Source organism: Bos indicus x Bos taurus, chromosome 2 (assembly GCF_003369695.1).
Source record: "Bos indicus x Bos taurus breed Angus x Brahman F1 hybrid chromosome 2, Bos_hybrid_MaternalHap_v2.0, whole genome shotgun sequence".
NCBI classification, from domain to species: Eukaryota; Metazoa; Chordata; class Mammalia; order Artiodactyla; family Bovidae; genus Bos; species Bos indicus x Bos taurus.
The window spans coordinates 22,468,825-22,489,518 of NC_040077.1; the positions used below are offsets into that span (position 1 = coordinate 22,468,825).

The 20,694-nt window shown below is 34.7% G+C and overlaps 1 protein-coding gene across 1 annotated transcript in view; it reads left to right on the forward strand.

Annotated features, from left to right (window-relative positions):
- OLA1 (Obg like ATPase 1) overlaps window positions 1–20,694 on the forward strand; it is a 164,611-nt gene that overhangs the window by 115,395 nt on the left and 28,522 nt on the right. Inside the window, exons 6-7 of the mRNA XM_027557358.1 lie at window positions 2,434–2,514; window positions 2,824–2,921. Coding sequence (XP_027413159.1) covers window positions 2,434–2,514; window positions 2,824–2,921 — 179 coding nt within the window. The remainder of the gene's footprint in view (window positions 1–2,433; window positions 2,515–2,823; window positions 2,922–20,694) is intronic.

A 20,694-nucleotide genomic window follows, 5' to 3' on the forward strand; every position in this document is an offset into this window, starting at 1 on the left:
GCAGTTTGGTACTATATCATGTAATGATCATTTACATAAGATAATCTCATCTGAGAGCAATCTATTTTTGATTTGTCTTAAGTAAAACTGACATCTTAGCAATCTAAGGTGTCTTTTCTTGGCTGTTAAATCTTTTGTGGGGATATTTAAGAGAGTGTTGAGTTTAAAATAAATATTTTAAATCTTAAAGTATTTTTACGTTCAACTGTTTAAAAACTTGGTTATACTCTATAAGTTTTTCTAAGAAGATTTGAACATGGCTTTAGCGAATATACTGCTTTAGAACTTAAATTATGAGTTAATTTTCTTTATCTAAACTGTGAGTGCTCCTTATTTAAATATAATATGTTAGTGAGAAGGAGGAAAAAAACTAGTGTGAAAAGATTTCATGATAAGATCTCTATGTCTGAAGTCATGATCCAGTTAATTCAAAATGCAAGTGAAATTCTGAAATTCCTTCACTAGCAATCAGCATTTATTGAGACCCTTTGGATTCATAAAAATATTTATGGTTTCGAAAGTATTTTACACTTTTTATATGATTAAGATTTAATTTCCTTCCTTATTTTTGGTTTGGCTTTCCTTTGTCTGTTTTCTTCTCCTTTTTTTAATTGAAAAAAAAAAAAAACTAATATAGCCAAGTATAAGATGGTACCACTGTTTTCTCCTTCTTTTGTATAATCTTGTTGCGTGTCTCTACATAAGCTGTTCTGGCCACTCATCATAGTAACCAGCTGGGCCATTTCACCTGCTGGAGCCATTAAAGAGGACTCTCTCCCCCTAGATTAATCCCCTCCGACATTAGTTTTTTGCACTGACAACTGGAGCAGGCATTCAGAATTTGCAGGTGGCCAGTGTGACGCACATAATTGCCTACAATTTTAGGCAATGAATAAAAATGGTCTACATTACTTGTCAAAGGTTGTATACGCAGTGCCAAGTGAGATCTATGGGAAGCCTTTTAGGGTTTAAAGAACAGTTAATAGCAAGGCTGCACAGGGCTTTTTTAATCATAATGCATTTGTAATATAGCACTTTGATCTTCTCCTTGTAGGAAATGGTGTTACATTAGCCACTTTTAAACATTTATGAGTGAAATTCAGTTATAGAAGAGTAAAAGTGATTATTCTTAAGCAGAACATGTTAGATTTCATTAAAAGTTTTTAGCTTGCCCCTTCCTTGTTAAAGTCTGTGGGAAGTCTTTTTCCTGGAGGGTTTCAAATCAGGATCTAAGGATATAGAGCTTTTGCCTTATTTTTCCTGTTGGTAACAGCAAGATTTGGAAGGAAGGTATACTAAATATTGAGGTAATTTAATAAGTAGATATTTATAGAAGACTCACTGATTTATGATAAAGTAACATATATCAATGAAAATCTAAGACCTCTATTACTAATAATTGTATATTACAATAAAATTTGAGAAATGCATATTTAAACATACTCATAAGTTACCTTTAACAACAACAACAAAAAACAGATGACTCTCAAACACACTTCTTCTGGAAGGGCTAAGTTTGACCTTTCAGACCCAAGAGCCTTTTATTAACACCTGCCTGTAAGGAGAACCTTGCCACACGCAGCTTTTAGATTCAGAACCACAAAACTGATGAGGAAAGGCTTGAAGGGTTCAGTTTGTGTCACTTGCTGTTTGCCGTTTCCATTTCACAGATGATTAATCTTTCTGTGAAGAAAGGCCAGAGAAACAAAGCACATTGGGCTCTTCCTGCAGTTACTCCTTCTGAATGCACACTAGCTTGCTAACTAAAAGGCCTTTAGATTTCCAGCAGAGAGAGATGTTCTGAAAGTGAATGCAGCTGGTTGGAGGTCACCAGTGCAGGGCTCTTGCCATTGTGTAATGCAGGCTTTGGCAGGTTGTGGGAGGCTGGGGGTTTGGAGCCAGGGACAGGAGAAGTGGGCAGGGAGAAGGTGTCGGCAAAAAATTAATTCAGAATAAAAAGGGTTTTGGTCAGCTGATTTAATATTTTGGAGGCTAGATCATCAATAATAGGCTCAATTTAATCTATTTTGTTTTTCTTTTTAAGGAAAAATTATGATTCAGTATTTCTCTAGTATCCCCCCATTTCCTAATTAATAACATGTTTATCTTGCAATTAACATCACTCAATAGAATTGAAATGTTATTAACTCTTGTAGACTTTGGTGTGTTTTAATTGTCTTGAAATTTTAAAGGTTATTACTGACTTTGCTAGTATTCCACATTTCACATGTTAAAATGTTAATGCCACATAGTTTCATTGCTGTTTGGTTTTTTAATGAGATATTGAAAATGATTTGTGTGACTCAGTTCTCTTTTCTTAAAAAAAGTTGACTTTGTTTTTATTTTGAGGGTTTGAAAACTTTTAATTTTAATATTTAGTATCTAAATGCTTAGTATTCATCTTGTATTTACTTTTTTTCCAATTGTATATAGGACATAATGTGCAAAGTCAAATCCTGGGTTATAGATCAAAAGAAACCTGTTCGATTCTATCATGATTGGAATGACAAAGAGGTAAGTTATAAATATGATGCCATCTATTATTACCTTTGATTTCTTAGAGAACAAGTTAAAGTTGTCATTATTTTTCACTTATTATTCTGCCTAGTAAAACTTTCATTTCTCTCAATGATTTCTTATTCCCAAACTTGTTATGTTTTTCTTTTTCTCTACTTCTGATATTTCATGACAACTAATCTTTAAGAAACAAAATCTATAAAAATAAAAATGGCTAATTGTTTAAATATAATTTTCTTTCAAGTTCTTCAATGACTTTATTTACTCAACTTTTAAAAAGGATTCTTTTTCTGTCTCCCACTATAGATTGAAGTATTGAATAAACACTTATTTCTGACTTCAAAACCAATGGTCTACTTGGTTAATCTTTCCGAAAAAGACTACATTAGAAAGAAAAACAAATGGTAAGTTTTTTTCCGTCCAGATATACCCTTACATATCATATCTATACACATACAAACACACACGTATGTACTTACTGCTATGTTTGATTTTAATACATTTCTCCTTATTATTAAAAACTTTAAAACGGATGGGAAAGCTTTGCCTGTTGTTAACATTTTGAGGTGAGTCTCCGAATGATTTACATTGAGAGAACTTAAGGGGGGGAAAAAAGGAATTACATTAGGCAATATTGAATTATACATATTTAATTATCAAACTTAAATTGAATAGACATTGATGTTTTTTCCTTTGCAAAATGAGAATAAATGTAGTTAGAGCAATAAAACTTTTTAATCTACGGTATTTTAACTTTGTTGATGTTTTATATGACTTTAAAACACTTGGGATCATAGCTGGACATAAAATGTTTGGGATCATAGCTGGACATAAAATGCTTGGGATCATAGCTGGACATAAGTTTTAAAATCCAGATTGAATGCTTTAAAAACATTTTTTTTTAATTAAAAATACTGTATGGTGGAAAGAAAGATCAGGTATTTGTTTAAAACATACAAATGTAAAAACGATGCACTCATGTATTGATTGTCATTTTTGACATGTAACCAAAATGTACAAGTTTTCCTTTTTGTTCACTTGTAGCTTCAAAAAATCATATGTTCATGTAGTATAAGGGCATGTACACATTTGGCATAGTACTCACTGGAGTCTCAGTATTTTATGCTGTTAAGCCTACAAGCCAAAGCTATCCAAAGCAAAATATCTGAATTCTCCTAAAATATATTGTCGTTTTTTTCCCTGTACTTCATTAAGTACTTAGATGCACATGGTTTCAATTTTCCATTAAAAATTCTCATTTCCATATGATATCAAAGAGTGAGAAGCTTTAAACTGAAAAATAAACATTCATAGACTGGAAGCCAAAACAATAATTAATGTCAGATGGTTAACTCCAATAAATCATTAGAATAAATTCTGTGAAATTACTGCAACTAAAAATGCCCTCTTGATATTACTGTAAGACAGTTTATGTTCCTGATAGGAAACTGAATTTGGCCTCTTTATTGGAAATGTTCTAGAAAGCATGAACCTGACATGGTCTGACTGGTCAGTATCCTCCAATAGATAATTAACTTTAAAATAAATAGTTCTGTCTTATTTCTTAAATAAAATTCTTACAGATTTCATGATTAATATGTTAAAAATTGGTACCTTTGGGAAGGAATTTTAAAATGTATTATTTGACTTCAGTTAATAAATCTCATTGTAGTGCGAATGGTAAGGTTTCCTGAGGCTCGGTGAAACAATACAGACACCAAAGTTTACATGAAAAGGGATGAGTCAGTTTCCTTGCCCAAAGGGGCTTCTCACACCTGTATTTGGATGATTACAGGTAGAACTCCCTGGCTCTAATTGTATAGTAAATACCATTTCCCAGACCCTAATGGTAGACAGACTGCTTGGGAGACGCCAGTCTGTGATTTAGCTGTCGCCAGACACCCCATGTTTTTTGTGAGACCAGTTGTGATGATGATATGGTTATAGCCAATTGAAAGTAAACTCTTGTCTAAATAGCAAATTTTAATTTATAAAAATGTAGAGGTATGGATGATCCTATTTATAAAAACAAATTTTGAATTTTATGTGTAACTAATGATCTGGTTTGGGGAGTATGTGTGTTTGGTGGAGGTTGTCGGGGGGTGGGGGGTCAGATCTTGTGGAAGTTAGTGTAATTGTAGCTGAAAGATCAAAGACTGAGTAACTGAGTGATGTTCCAGAAGAGAATTTACCACATAGCCATTTTCTGTACAGTTTCTGCCGCCTGCTGTTCCTATTTTCCCTCAAGCTAGCCATTGACTACCCCCTGTGCATCCCTGCTCGTAAAAAATGATTGAGGAAGTATTTGTCATGTATTTATGAGTGGGGAACATTGTGTGATAGGGAATGGCATCTACTGGAGCCAGAAAGATTGCCATTTTCCTTTCATTCAGCCACTCTGCTACAGCTTTAAATCCTCTGTTTATGCAACACATCCTTTGTATTAAAGTGCAGCATAAATTTTTATTATGAAGGATATGAACACTAGGTTTTCATCACTTATAACATTGCGAGCAGATGTCAATAGTTAAAATATATTTTAATTGCTAAATCCTTTAAATTTGTGTTAGCATCTTGTTCTTTGGTAATGTTTATATCTCAGCTCCATTTGCATTAGCTGCTCCCTTAGCAGAAGAAAAGGGTTTTTTTTTAAGGTTAGTAAGTAATGTAATGTAGCAAATTAAAACTAATGCAGGAAGCAGTAATAAATATTTTTGTGGGTCTTTTAGATCTGGAAAACTATTTTAAATGGTCAGGAAAGAGGAGGAAAAGTGTGATTCTGGCCCAAAAGGAAGACTAAAACTATATTTTAATTACTAAAATTTACTTTAAATTTAAATGTTAATGTGTTATTTTTCAATCCTAGAAAAGAAGTAAACATTTTGAAAGATAAGTCTATTGTGCTACTGAATAGGTGTATTGACCTTTTGAAAGATGTAAACACCAGAATGGCCCCAAACATCACTGGTTTTATCAATGTTGAATTAGTCATTTCATTCATTTATGATTAAGACCTAGCCCCTGAAGAAAAGCTAACATGGCAGCTAGGTTAGTTACAGGTGAGTTGTGATCAGATGACAGTAAGCAAGATGTTGTAAGGGAAATCCACAGAAACCTTTATTATTATTATTATTATATATTATTATGCTTTGAATGAATGAAACTATGCAGCCATTTTATTATGTTGTTGTCATTGTTGTCTTTGACAGATGTCAGTGATTTTTTAACACTTGAGGATTTCGTATGTTAAACATGATCAGTTACTTATAACTAAGATTTATTACATGCAGTATTAATTTTCATTTGAGATTGCCTGCTAAGTCATGGTGTCAAGCAGGTTTAGGACATTAGTCCTGCCAGACAGTTGCTTGATTAGGGAGAGTAAATTTCAGTCTTTGCACGTTTGTTGCTCTGTTAGTATATGCTATCTAATTATGAAATCTGCACAACAAACTAATTTTGTGCACCTACATAGCTTTCTATTATGTTTCATTTTTGTGTTCTCTTGTCCCCATCCTTCTTAAAACTGTTGCTGCTGCTGCTGCTGCTAAGTCACTTCAGTCGTGTCTGACTCTGTGTGACCCCATAGATGGCAGCCCACAGGGGTTCTCCAGGCAAGAACACTGGAGTGGGTTGCCATTTCCTTCTCCAATGCATGAAAGTGAAGTTGCTCGGTCGCGTCCGACTCTCAGCGACCCCATGGACTGCAGCCTACCAGGCTCCTCCGTCCATGGGATTTTCCAAGAGTACTGGAGTGGGGTGCCATTGCCTTCTCCATTAAAACTGTTAATAAAGGATAATTTTATTTTATTGTTTATTATACTACATATTTATATTCAACTGGAAAGTATAACTAAAATTTAAGACATTCAGACTTCTTGTGTGCCTATGTGTATTTATAAACATGTATTTGCATATGCCCTGGTGGGCTTGTGGTCACTGAACATTATTCTCTAATATTACATAAATCAATTAATCTGAGTTGTTGAAATTGATTTGATAGGTAGACAGGACTTGCAAAGTCTTTTAAGCTATTATATAATGAAGGGCAATCTGTCAAGTTCACTAAATGAATTTTGAATAGAAAAATGTTTTATTAATTCTTATTTTTCTATGATTCAGTCTTTCTTATCCCAGCTTTTCTGTTTTTGTTCGTTTTCCACAAATTTGTACCTAACAACTAAACATAGTTTGGCAATTCTATACAGTGTGTACCTGGCCAAGGGGAGAATCATGGAATAAGCCCAATATTTTCTTGACTTTTTGAACTATATGTAAGAATCACAGGTATTACATCTCAGCAGTTATTTACAGAGGGGAGTGTGAACATTTTTGCATATAATTTTTTATGTGTGCTTAGTCGCTCAGTCACGTCCAACTCTTTGCGACCCCTTGGACTATATAGCCTGCCAGGCTCCTCTGTCCATGGGTATTGGACATGGACATATACTGGCGTGGCTTGCCATGCCCTCCTTCAAGGGATCTTGCCAACCCAGGGATCAAACCCAGGTCTTCCACATTACAGGTGGATTCTTTACCATCAGAGCCACATTGGAAGCCGAGGTTTTTTTTTTTTTTTCATGTATATATAATATAAAACAAAACTATATTCATGTATATTACATGCTATTCAGGGAAAAAAAACCCTTTCAGATATATAGGAATAGTTTGAGCTGTAGTATCTATTGGTTTCTTAGGCTTTCTTGGATAAGCTCATCATATATTCACAAAAAGTATGGATGTTGACACATGAGCATACTTTACACAGCTACTATAATTATTGCTGTTCCTACAGATATTTAGTTGTTTATCAACTCTCCATGGAGGTAATACTGAATGATCATCTGCCGTACTGTGAGCCTTAGGTTTTATTTTCTGACTTTCAGTAGGAGGTCTGACAGAAATTGTTCTACCTAACTCATCCTTGAACATTGTTCTCCACAATACGTATTATGTACATTTCCATTATGTCGTATCAACAGGAGCAGTATTCACCACTATAGGAGGATTTGTTCACTGGTTTCCATTATTTTCAGGCTATATACTTTACATGAGCAAAAGTCCACTTCCGCAATTATATTTCTAGAAGGTTAATATAACCTTCTTCACACAACATTTTCTTGGACTTCAGGAATGCTGTGATGTATTCTGTAAAACTCATAAAAAGTCTTCAATTTCTGACAAGATTATTCATTGAAGCTAGAAATTTAACATAGATATACTGCTTTGAAAAAAAAAATCATTGTTGTGCATTTGATTTACTTGAAACAAATAAAATGGGAATGATTAATTATTCTTAAAAAATTATTCATTTTAGTTCAGGAAGCTTCTCAAATAGATATAAAATTAGGTTCAATTCGTGTAAAGTTTTCAGGAATATACCCTAGTATCTAAAGCAAGATTCACAAGTATAAGATTTTTTTTAAATGTTTCACTTTATCATCCACTAGTCTGGCAAAGTAAAAGCCCTGAAATATCCATATAGTGTTTCTTTGGGATTATAGTTTCTATTTAACATGTGAGGAGTTTTTTAGCTGAATTAAATTTGGAAAGCTATAATTTGTAATTTTTACTAGAGATTGCTTTATGAGGACTACTGCTTGTTTTCTTCATTGCCAGATAGAAAAGGGTGATAAGACAGGTCAAGGGTATTCTGGAAGCCTAAACTGAGCTATTCTTTTTTTCAGTATGGGATTGATTAAATTGGTAAATCCTCTACAAAGATAGCCTTAATTTTACTGAAGTAAGTTGTAAATGAATCTAAAAAGAAAATATTTTCTTATGATCCCTTTCTGTTTTATATTTTGTTGTTTTTGCTACTGAATAATTATCAGTTATTTTTTAATTTGTATTATGATAAAGCTTTGAAAGTATCATATGTGCTATGAATTAGGATTTCAAATAATTTCTAGTGAATGGATTTTGTAGAATTGACTGTTTCTTAATTTCTCTGATCAAAATCTTGAGAGTTGAAAAGAATATACTAAAGCAAGACAATCTTTTTATTACAAAACATGGAAGGTTGAAAGAAGTAGGAAGGAAAAGACCTTTAGCCATTCAGGAGTGCTTTTATTTGAAATGCCCTTTGGAATTTGTAAATGTATGTGTATGTAATAATACTTATGAACTTGCCTGGTTTTCATTAAATTGTTTTGGGTTACTTGTTCAGCAGTTTCATAGTCCTATCAAGAGATATTATTACCCTAAAGCATATAGTCATAATGAAACCAAATCACACGTCTGATGCCATATTTGAAAAAGGTAATTATAGAAGAAAGCACATCTTTTTATATGGATATAATGCTATTGACCCACCATATTAGACATGGTAGGAATTGCCCTTGGCCTATTTTCCTTTTTGCCCAGTACAGTTTATAGACAGTAATTTCTCTTTACAAGATTGTTCACTGAATTTGAGAAAGATACTTCAGGAGAGTCAGTTTTTATTTTCATTAGCACCATCCATTGACTTATTGATTTATGAGCAATATGCTTTATCAAATGTGTCAGGACTCATCTTTTTTAAAGTAGCTGAAGAATTTCACTGTATATATTAATAATAGGGAGAAGTTTTATAAATTTTCTTCCAGCTTTAAGAGACTAAAGCTCCTTAAAAAAACAAGTGTTCTCTAGGATTCTCTTATGAAATTAAAACATATATTCTCCATACATGCACACACACACACACACACACATATATATAAACTAGGAAATAAAAGGCAAACTTTGGCATACAGCTATTTAACGTTCCTCAGATCACAAGTGATTCTCATGTACACAGAACGTTTCTCTGCCTCTCTACCTAACTTACTTTGGTGAATACTGCAAGTTCTGTTGTTATTCTTAAAAATCTGTGTCATAGATTAAGGATGGCTGAGTCAGATTTTGTTTCTAAAACTATGAGTTGAGGTGAACTACACTCATTAAATGGGAGTTTTGAATAGTCGTTGGTGAAGGTAGAGGAGAATGTTGAAGCCCCCAAATCTTAAGGACTGTTGGTAATGAGGGCAGGGCCTTGTGAAGACTGAGGAATGGAGTCTCACTGCAGTGTAAGTGATCTCAATAACTTACACTGTAGAAAAGGGAAGGAAAGAGGCCCCTTGGGGCAGTTTCAGTGTTTGGCCTAGCACCCTGTGCTTGTGCAGGAGAGGAGAGGAGGAGTCTTTTCTGTGCCCTTCCCTCTGTGGTCTCTCCTGTGTTCCCCCGTCACTAGATCTACCTTTGGAGATACTGCTAACTATATTGTAAGTTCAATAGACTTCTGAAGGCTAGACCAAAATGCTGGATACCATTGATAACATTGGCTCTACAAGGAAAGTGAGTTCTAAGAAACTCAGAGCATAAGTCTATTTATAAATTAGATAGTATGTTATTAGGAAGTTTGGTGTATTAAGAATATAACTACTTTAGAATTTGAAATGCTAGTGTTGTGGTCCTTATTTGATGCTAACTGGTTCTTTGACCTCAGGCAAATGATAGCCTTTTATGTATTGAAGACAGTTTATCAGAATGTTCACATAAAATGTGTTCTGTATAAACAGAATTTCCCAAATTTAAGTAACATAACTCAAAAAGAATACATAACTCAAAAAGTAATAGAAAAGGGACTTGTTAAGTCTTCTACATGTGTCTTCGGGGGAGACATTCTCTTGTTTTTTTCTTTCCATTATGTAGATAATGGAAAAAATGTATGCTTTGAGATAGTTGTCATCCAAAACAAACTGAGAACTGTCTCTATTGTGCAGTATGGGTAGCAATAAAACCCTAATCACCACCATCTTCTGTAGGGTTCTGCCCTCATCTCATACTCAGGTTAGGACCTGTGACTTCATCATTTGCAATTTAGAGGATTTTATTGTCATTCAAAAGAAGAGATGCCCATGCAGATTTCTTCTCAACTCTCATATGTAGGTTTGTCATGGTAGGATTTTTTTTCTAACTGTGGGACAATCCAGAGCGTTCCTGAGGTTACAGGTACACAATTCATGAGCAACTCTTCTGGACTGAATTGATGATAAGACCTGGCCTTTTTCCCTTCTCTCATTCCCACTCCCATACCTCTACCCCTTGAAAATAAGTTTTTTTTGGATCTTACCATGCTCTTGTCTTTCTCATAGTGGGCAGCTATTGCTCTCTCTAGAATGAGAAAAAAGTGGAAATAAAACTTACTTGTAGAATTGGCATGTCTATATTTGAAGCTAGTTACATTACTCAAAATATTACACTTCCTTATTCTAAATTGCCCTGGAAAGCATTTTGCCATCAAAAACATTTGATTACAAAACGCCCTCAAAAGCCTACTTATTCCACCATGTAGTAAAAATAGTACAGTTTGGGTGAGACATATTTTGGTATCTGACCATTTTTATTATCAATATTAAAATTCTGCTAAAAAATATGTTTCAGAATAACTGACATAGGAACTCTGAGTACACCTCTGTCTGTAAACTGGGGGCTGCACGTTGGTTCAGTCTTTCTAATGCTTTATCAAGAAGACAATTAACTTCATAAAAACTGTTATTATGAATTTAAAATGTATAGATTCATATGAACACTGTGGGCTCATCAAGGAGACAGGTACTATGCTTCCTTCCTTTTCTAGGCAAATAATCATTGAGCCTAAACAGAAAAAGCCTTTGCCCCCATAAGGGTTATAGTCTCATGGGATAACAGACAACTAACAAACAAATATTTAATATAATGTCAAGAAATGATTAGAATCACTTTGCTGTACACCTGAAATAATACAACATTGTTAATCAACTATGCTCCAATATAAATAAAACATTTTTTTAAAACAAAGAAGAAGAAAGAAGAAATAACCTCAGTGGCTTAACTTATATCACTACTTCACTTGATCATTTTTTTTTACTTGATCATTTTTATAAAATATTTTTTCATCCATGTTTATGATACCTTCATTATACTAGTCTACATCTTTGAAATCTCAGAATTAATATTTAAGATTTATACTTTTTCTTCAAAATTATTAACTTGAACTTTTTTCATATCTCTCACATTTTAATGTCTCTTTCCCCCATTTCCTTTGCCACAGCCTTATCATATATAATTTCATTGCTCTAAGACTATCACTCTGTCTACTTTTTACAGATAAATCTAGCATGTAGCATAATATATAACTAAAATTTAGTTAACAGCCAGATTATATTTGCTCAATGAATAATGTTCGGGTGTTATTTATGAGTTGTGAAAATTAGGCTGCTAGAATTTTATATCTGGCTTTTAAAGTCTGTCTTTTGGAAATTTTGCCTTTCTCATTTTAAAAATAAAATGAGAAAGGCAAAATAAAAATAATAACTTGTCTTCCTCATAAAATTGTTATGACTATTATTATCAGTTGATACACTTTGATCATTTAGGATAGTAATTGGTACATAGTAAATTCTTCCCCCAGAATTTTCAGTGTTTACAAATGAATGAAAAAATAAATGCATGAATTAAATAAACAAGTAAATCAAGATAACAAGGTGCTATTTTAGTTAGGGGGTCAGGGACGGCCCTTAAGAAGTAAGGGAATACACATGACAGGGGAAGGATCTGAGGAAAACTTGGTCTAGAGAGGGGGAATAGCAAACGCAAGGGCAAGTGTGATGGAACATCGAAAAAAGAGTGTAAAATGTGAAGGCAACCATTTGATAAGAGCTAATAAATTCTTACTCAAATACACTGCAGTTAAAAAGATTAAAACATATCCTAAATGTGTGCAAGTAAAATTTGCAATTATAAAGATTATTTATATATAGTATAATTTATATATAATAAAAATTTGCAATTATCAAGATTGCTGGGAGAAATATCAATAACCTCAGATATACAGATAACACCACCTTTATGGAAGAAAGCAAAGAGGGCCTAAAGAGCCTCTTGATAAAAGTGAAAGAGGAGAGTGAAAAAGTTGACTTAGAACTCAACTTTTCAGAAACTAACAATCAGAAAACTAAGATCATGGCATCTGGTCCCATCACTTCTTGGCAAATAGATGGGGAAACAATGGAAACAGTGACAGACTATTTTTTTGGGCTCTAGAATCACTGCAGATGGTGACTGCAACCATGAAATTAAAAGACGCTTGCTCTTTGGAAGAAAAGCTTATGACCAACCTAGACAGCATATTAAAAAGCAGAGACATTACTTAGCCAACAAAGGTCCATCTAGTCAAAGCTGTGGTTTTTCCAGTAGTCATGTATGGATGTGAGAGTTGGACTCTAAAGAAAGCTGAGTGCTAAAGAATTGATGCTTTTAAACTGTGGTGTTGGAGAAGACTCTTAACAGTCCCTTGGACTGCAAGGAGATCCAACCAGTCCATTCTAAAGAAAATCAGTCCTGAATATTCATTGGAAAGAGTGATGCTGAAGCTGAAACTAAATACTTTGGCCACCTTATGTGAAAAACTGACTCATTTGAAAAGACCCTGATGCCGGGAAAGATTGAAGGTGGGAGGAGAAGGGGACGACAGAGGATGAGATAGTTGGATTGGCATCACCAACTCGATGGACGTTGAATTTGAGTAAACTCTGGGAGTTGATGATGGACAGGGAGGCCTGGCGTGCTGCAGTCCATGAGGTCGCAAAGAGTCGGACATGACTGAGCGACTGAACTGAACTGAGATTTGTTTAAGATTTCATCTTTTCTTTTTGATGCTTGTCTAGCAACTTGCTAACCCATACTGTTACTGGCAAACCACTTTTAAAAGTCGCTTGATGTATGACCTCAAAGAAGTAGATTGAACTTTACTAAGAGTAACAACCTGCATTTGTCAGAACTTCACAGTGTTTCAATATACGTTACTTCATTGGATGCTCAGATCTTGAAATGGCCTCAGACACTGTCATTTGCCTTGAATTGAAGTTTTATTACAGTAAAGCATTTTCATAATTGGATAAAGAGATCTGCATTTTAGTTTACTAATGGGTTAAGCTAACAGATAAATAAATTTTGTGTTTCCATTAAGAGATACAAAAGCGCCTTTTCAGTACTTTAAGTGTTTGTTATTAATGTAAAGGGGTACTCATCAGTATTCCTAGGTCATTATCAACATTTCCTTAGAAATTCTTTAAAAAGAACAGTCTGTGAAAAACATCTTTGAGTTTAGTTCATTTTGAAATTTAAAAGGAAAAGATCAAATAACATCTATCTGCTGATAATTGTGTTTTCCCCAAAGAGCCTATCTGAACGTATGAAACATGAAGATCACTGGTAGTTTTCATACGTAATTTACATTTAAAATTGTTACCTTTTAAATTGTGCCATTTCTCTTTTCTCTGTCCTGTGCCCACCCTCCCATTAAATGACAGTGACTTAGCTTTTCGTGTACCAAACCAAAAGGGAGACACATAGCAAACCATCGTTATTGAGTTCCTGCTGTGTGCCAGGCACCCCTTTGAGTTTAGAAATCGGTGAGATGGTAATGGAAAAGTAGTGAATGTCACCCCACTCCAGTACTCTTGCCTGGAAAATCCCATGGGCGGAGGAGCCTGGTGGGCTGCAGTCCATGGGGTCGCGAAGAGTTGGACACGACTGAGCGACTTCACTTTCACTTTTCACTTTCATGGATTGGAGAAGGAAATGGCAGCCCACTCCAGTGTTCTTGCCTGGAGAATCCCAGGGACGGGGAAGCCTGGTGGGCTGCCGTCTATGGGGTCGCACAGAGTCGGACACAACTGAAGCGACTTAGCAGTAGCAGCAGTGAAACATATATAAATTTTAAGAATATTTATGAAACATAAATATTATCATGCCTATTTTACAGATAAGACCGTTGGAGAGATTCAAAACGTGCCCAGTTTCTTACAGTAGTAGAAGAAATAGACCCATTTGATTAGAATGTTTATGCTAGTCCCACACATGACACTGTAGGATATATTTGTGAATCTTCAGGAATCTTTGAGAATACTGCTTTAATTAACTTTGTGTTCTGCTATGTTTTATCTCAGAAAATATCACCTCTATCAAATTGTTTAGAGTTTTAGTTAATGAAAGGAAACAATTCTCAAGATGAAACTGTGTGTCCTTCTTAGGATAATGAGTTTTAGCTGCTGCCATTTTTGCCTTGCCTTTTAATTTTATTAACTATATAATATTGTTACAGCAAAATATTTTAGCACCTGCTTTAGCATCCATTTTTAAATATACCACATATGAAAATTTTAGTGGAGAAAATTCAGTGTTTCTCATTGAAGCCCATATGAAAATTGCATCAAGTTGCCACATCTAAAATAATACTACAGAAAAGACCCCAGGAAACAGCTATAAGTATGGATCAGTTCTTATATATTTATATGATAAAAAAGAATTTTCCTTTTTTCTTTCTTCTAGCATACCATGCAGTTTGTTAAGAACTGTTCTTCACTGCTGAGGTGAGGGAGTTGATATGTAAATGAACAGAGAAATGGGAGACTATCATGAAATAGAACAGCAGATAATTCATGCACCTAAAGTGTTGTTGTGTTAGTAGTAGTCAGCCTCAGTCAAGAAGCACTGAACACTTAACTATATGCATTACATTTAAGACTCTCACCAACCTTGTAGAGTAAGAACTATTACTATTTTAAGGAAGGCTAAGCAAGTATAGCAAGACTGAGAAACTTAGAGAAGAATGGCGCCAAGACTCAAACCTCAGCAGTTTCTGTCCAGACTTGTGGTTCTGTACCTCTGCACCGTGCCGTCTCAGCGTTGGGGCACTAGTGATGTTGGAGAGTAGACAAGGCCTGAGACCAGGTGGCACACAGCCACATTCCCTGTCACTGTACGTTTCATTTAGACATGGTTCATGCACTATAGAGTTTGAGACTGAAAAGTCACAATAACCTGGCTAGAGAATGCTAACTGAAGGTAATATAAACATTTTTACCTGAAACTCTATTTTCATGAACTTATCTCTGAAAGCTATTTTCTAAATGTGTACCAATTTAATAGTCCTTTGTAGGGTCAATAATTCAAATAACTTATATATTTTTACATGGAAAATATATGCTATCAGTTCTTTTTGAAGACAAGTACTTTCTTCCACCACTTGGTTGTTTGTGTGTTCATTTTTAACCACACAGTGATCTGTTCTATTTCCTTGCGTTTTCAGTAACTTGGATGTGTTTTTGAGAACTTCCTGGGAGTAGGGAATTGGGTGTGTTTTTCTTTTGTTAACTGAAGTGCAAGCAGATAATTTGTATGATGTTCTGTTCAAATACTATGGAAAGACATAGCAATGTAATTGAAAGAACATTATATATGCATATTCATGTTATGTGTATGTTTCCAAAGATCCGAGTCTTGAGCAAAATAATGACTACCATTCGTTGAACATCTATTATATGCTGCACTTTGGGGCCCTTACATATGTTCTCTCATTTGGTTTAACCCTCACAAAAAGGCAAATATCTACCCAAATATCTGTCTTTCTCTCAAGCACATGAGAGAAAACATTTTGGTTGTATCCTGCTAAAAATTACACAGAAACTCATATCAGCAAGAGTTTTATATAATCAGGACTCAATATACTCTGGTTGGTTTCCTTATAACCTTTGTTTCCTCACCTGTGAAACAGAAAGAATAATAACTTTCTTATAGAATGAGAATTAAATGAAATATTTTGCACATATTAAGTAAAATTATTCTGTGGTAGGTACATTTGTCTTGGAATTTAATTCTCATAAATTTGATGAAAAAAGCATGTATTAACATATCTATCGCTGGCATTATAATTGCACAATAAATTCTCTTTAACTTTTTGAGTGCTGCTTAAATAAAACATTGCAGTTAGGTTTGCTTCCCGGCAAGTATGAAAGTGAAAGTCACTGAGTCATGTCCAACTCTTTGTGACCCCGTGGACTATAGGCTGCCAGGCTCCTCAGTCCATTGGATTTTCCAGGCAAGAATACTGGTATGGGTTGCCTTTCCTCCTCCAGGGGATCTTCCTGACCCAGGGATCAAACCCAGGTCTCCCACATTGCAGGTGAATTCTTTACGATCAGAGCCACCAGGGAAGCCCAAGAATACTAGAGTGGGTAGCCTATCTCTTCTCCAGTGGATCTTCCTGCCAGGAATCGAACCAGGGTCTCCTTTATTGCAGGTGGATTCTTTACCAGCTGAGTATGCATTTCTGTATTTTTCACTGGTATACAACCAACATAGACAACTTTTTTTTTGTACTTTTGGTTGAATGAAAAGCATGCTATAAATGCAGTCAAGTGTTTCATACTTTCTCTCATGAGCTCAAATTAAAAAGTATCTTTAAAGCATTTTGTAACCTGTTAATTCTCAAGAAATAAAGGATAGCAATTTTCCATTTTCTTCTATTTCTTCTAAATATACGTATTTTTATTTTTTATAATGTTCTGCCTTCTGAAATTTATAAGGATAAAGGTCACTTACATTTTCTTTTCCTTTCGCTGCATTTTTGTTTCCTCTCTCCTTCTCCTACCAAATATATATATTTTAAGGTTTGGGATCCAGTTAAAAATCTGTTTAGAAATATAAATATCAGAGTTCATATTTGGAGAGATTTTACTATTTCATGAGTGCTCAAGACTTTTGAATGGAACAGTAGCACTTAGAAAATCTTGCTGTTTCTCCTTGTCATTAATCACAACTAATCTCTATACCTTTCTATCTCTATCCTAATGGATTTTTCCTTATCTTATCAGCAGGTATGCTGTAACACGTACTATGTAGCTAAGAAAAGCAGTGGTTTACAAGGCAGTTCGGATAGATGTTGGACTTCCCTGGTGGTTCAGACGGTAAAACGTCTGTCTACAATGCGGGAAACCTGGGTTCAATCCCTGGGTTGGGAAGATTCCCTGGAGAAGGAAATGGCAACCCACTCCAGTACTCTTGCCTAGAAAATCCCATGGACGGAGGAGCCTGGTGTCCATGGGGTTGCAAAGAGTCAGACACGACTGATGACTTCACTTCACTTTCTCTCACTTTCAGATAGATGTAGACTGAAAAAGAACAGCTTGTACTAATGTTTTTATTATTTAAAGTGTTTTTCTCCTGAGTCTTTTAAAAAAATATTGTGTAAAATAGTTTTCATGGAATATTTCTTGCACTGTAGAACTTTACTTTAGGCCAAATCTGTGACAGAAGAAGAGACCAAGAGAGAGAATATGGGGAATACCAACCATGCTGCCTTTCCTATGTTAATCACTCAGTCGTGTCCGACTCTTTGTGACTCCATGGACTGTAGCCCGCCAGGCTCCTCAGTCCATGAAATTCTCCAGGCAAGAATACTGCAGTTAGCCATTCCCTTCTCCAGGGATGTTCCCAACCCAGGGATCAAACCTGGCTCTCACACATTGCAGACAAATTCTTTACAATCTGAGTCACCAGGGAAGCCCTTCCTTTCCTGTGTTCAGAGGTAAACATCTTCGTTGTCTAGATCTCTTGAAATTTGTACTTTTATAAGTTTTTAAATGTTAATCGAATAAATAGTTGAAGTCATATCATTTAATGTTTAAATGTGATAAAATAATTGTATTTCTATAGTTACTCATTTCATGTTTATGATGTATGATAGAGAATTATCTTAAATCTATTATTAAGTGAAATTTATATTGTTGGCAAAGTTTATATTTTAATGTGACTTGGTGTTGCTTAGAAATTTTGGCTAAATAGTTGAAAGACCTCCAGATTACACTGGGATATTCTTAACAGCTTTACAATCTTGAAAAACTAAAACAAAAGAAAAACCAGTGCCTATTTAGTATTCCTAGCTATATGCAGGCGAATGTGTGTATAACTTAGCTGATAGTAACAACTTTCTTATTATTTATCACTTACAGAGGGGTTTTTTTGGGTAAAATATTTAGTTACACATTTGCTGTCTTATGGTTATTTCAGTGCCCTATTGACATCAAGGGTTACTGATTGTTGTATTGGTAGTTCCTGACAAATAGAAATTATTTGATATGCTAAGCCATTTCTGACAGAAGATATAAAGTTTTGACAAACATGTATGGCACAGCAAGTGTCCAATTCTAAAGAGCAAAATAAATGCAAACCACCATTATGGTGAACACAAACAGCCTGAAAGCAAGTTATCAGTAAGCAAATAATTGTTGAACTGTTATGAATGGAATAGGATGTTGAAATAGGGCATGATTGGCTGATGTTACATATGTCCTTGATTACCTTCCCTATGCTTTTATCCTAATAAGTGACATTCTTTGTATTCCCTTGGATGGCTAGACAGTCTGACACTGAAGAAGAATAAATATTGCATGTGGTACACATTAAGCTGTCATCCAAGACAGCATTTATAAAAAGTAACTGGAGAAATTCATAAGAAATTCTGCACTGCTACAGTTTCCTGGCTCCAGTCATAATTGTCAAAGTTCTTGACACATTCAGGTCTTCAGAAATGATTTAGGTTTACAGTGGCTTGGTGTATGAATAATTATTAAGGAGTTATGTTCCCATATTGCCTTAGGATGTTAATGTTAGTTACTCAAATGTTGTATTTTATGGTAATTTTCATTTTAAGAAGTATCTCCATATTGGTAGTAGTGACATATCTTCCATCTTATGGACTTCCTTAAAAGGATTTTAGATAATTCATATATTTGAAAGGAAGAACAGGAGTTTTTAAATGCTTAGTTTATCTTTAATCTGTTGGAAAATATTGCTTGCTTGTGTTTAGTACAGGCAAATAACTTTCAAAGTAAGTATTTTTGTTTTTCTTCTCCAGCAGCATTGGAAAGCCTTCAAAATGGTCCAAATGTTTTCAAATTATTTCCAAAAAGCCAAATCACTGCTTGGGGTTTTATTTAGGAGCCTGATGGACTACAGTCCATGGGGTCACAAAAGAGTGGGACATGACTTAGCAACTAAACAACAACATCATGTTTTTAATTCCCATACTTTTGTAATTTTAATATAGTTTTTTAAGGCAGAGGAGTATATTATTTATTTCAGTCACTATGCCTGGAGAATCCCAGGGACGGGGGAGCCTGGTGGGCCACCGTCTATGGGGTCGCACAGAGTTGGACACGACTGAAGCAACTTAGCAGCAGCAGCAGCATTATCTCTTAAAATTTCTTTTTGGAGGAAGATGTGTGGATGATATACTGTCATACAAAAATAAGCATACCTAAATGAAGAAATAAGTTATGAATGCATATTTAGGCAAGCATTTTTTAAACTCTTCTTACTTTTGCTAAACTAAAACACTTCTTTTTTATCCTTTCTATGTGGTATGTCACATAGTAACTGAAGGTTGCTAGAAAATTTTGTTTTTTTATATTTCTGTAACCTGACATGTTATTCTAAGCCTTTTGAAATTGAGTAATTAGTATTCCCATTCTATAATCTAATCAAGAATATACCATATTCTATCAGCTGATTACTAGGAAAATGTGATTAAGTATCAGAATGGTTTAGGATGCAACACAAATATGAAAATAAAGTACAGTGTCGAATTCTGAATTATGAGCTCTATTTTGGGGGAGGACAAGGGGTCACTCAGGATTTCTGTGACAATTATTTTGTGTTAGTTTTTAAACTGCATAATTTTAATTTGGGGTAATATTTTTGGGGATATTGTCTCTACTTTGAAATCTAAACCGTCCATTTGAATTGAAGAAACTTTTCTCCAGGTATAACACGGCTCAGCTGTTCCCTATGGCTTTTAACTCTCCAGGCCACTACAGAGCACAAAATATTTGCCCAACTGGTAAATTGAACTGTAAGTCCCACTGTGGGAAATTGCTTTGCTGTGCTCCCAACAGCAGTTATCTTAGTAATTGTACCTGAATTCTTTGTGGCTAATAGAGCGTAGAGTCCATTTTACAAGCAGAAAATTAGTTCTCTTAAATACTTTTAATTATAAACCCCCCAAATAAAATGTGAATCGGTAAGACCATAGTGACTGGTTAAACTGCATCATTTTTAATTGTTAGTGCAGAAAAGTGAAATTATTTTTCTTTTTAGTGTAAAACTGTACATACCAACATTTCACATTCTAAACTGGAGCTTCCAACAAGGAGCTTATCAGAGCAAATTGTCTAGTCCATCCCCTTCCTCACTCAAAACCTAATGACCCTTTATCATCATGGTTTAGATTGCTGGACACAGATGTGAGAAAATACAAGTAATCTACAGGTAACTACAGTAGCTGCACTGATGTTCTCAGAGAACTGACTGCTGGGAAGATAAAGAGCTTCC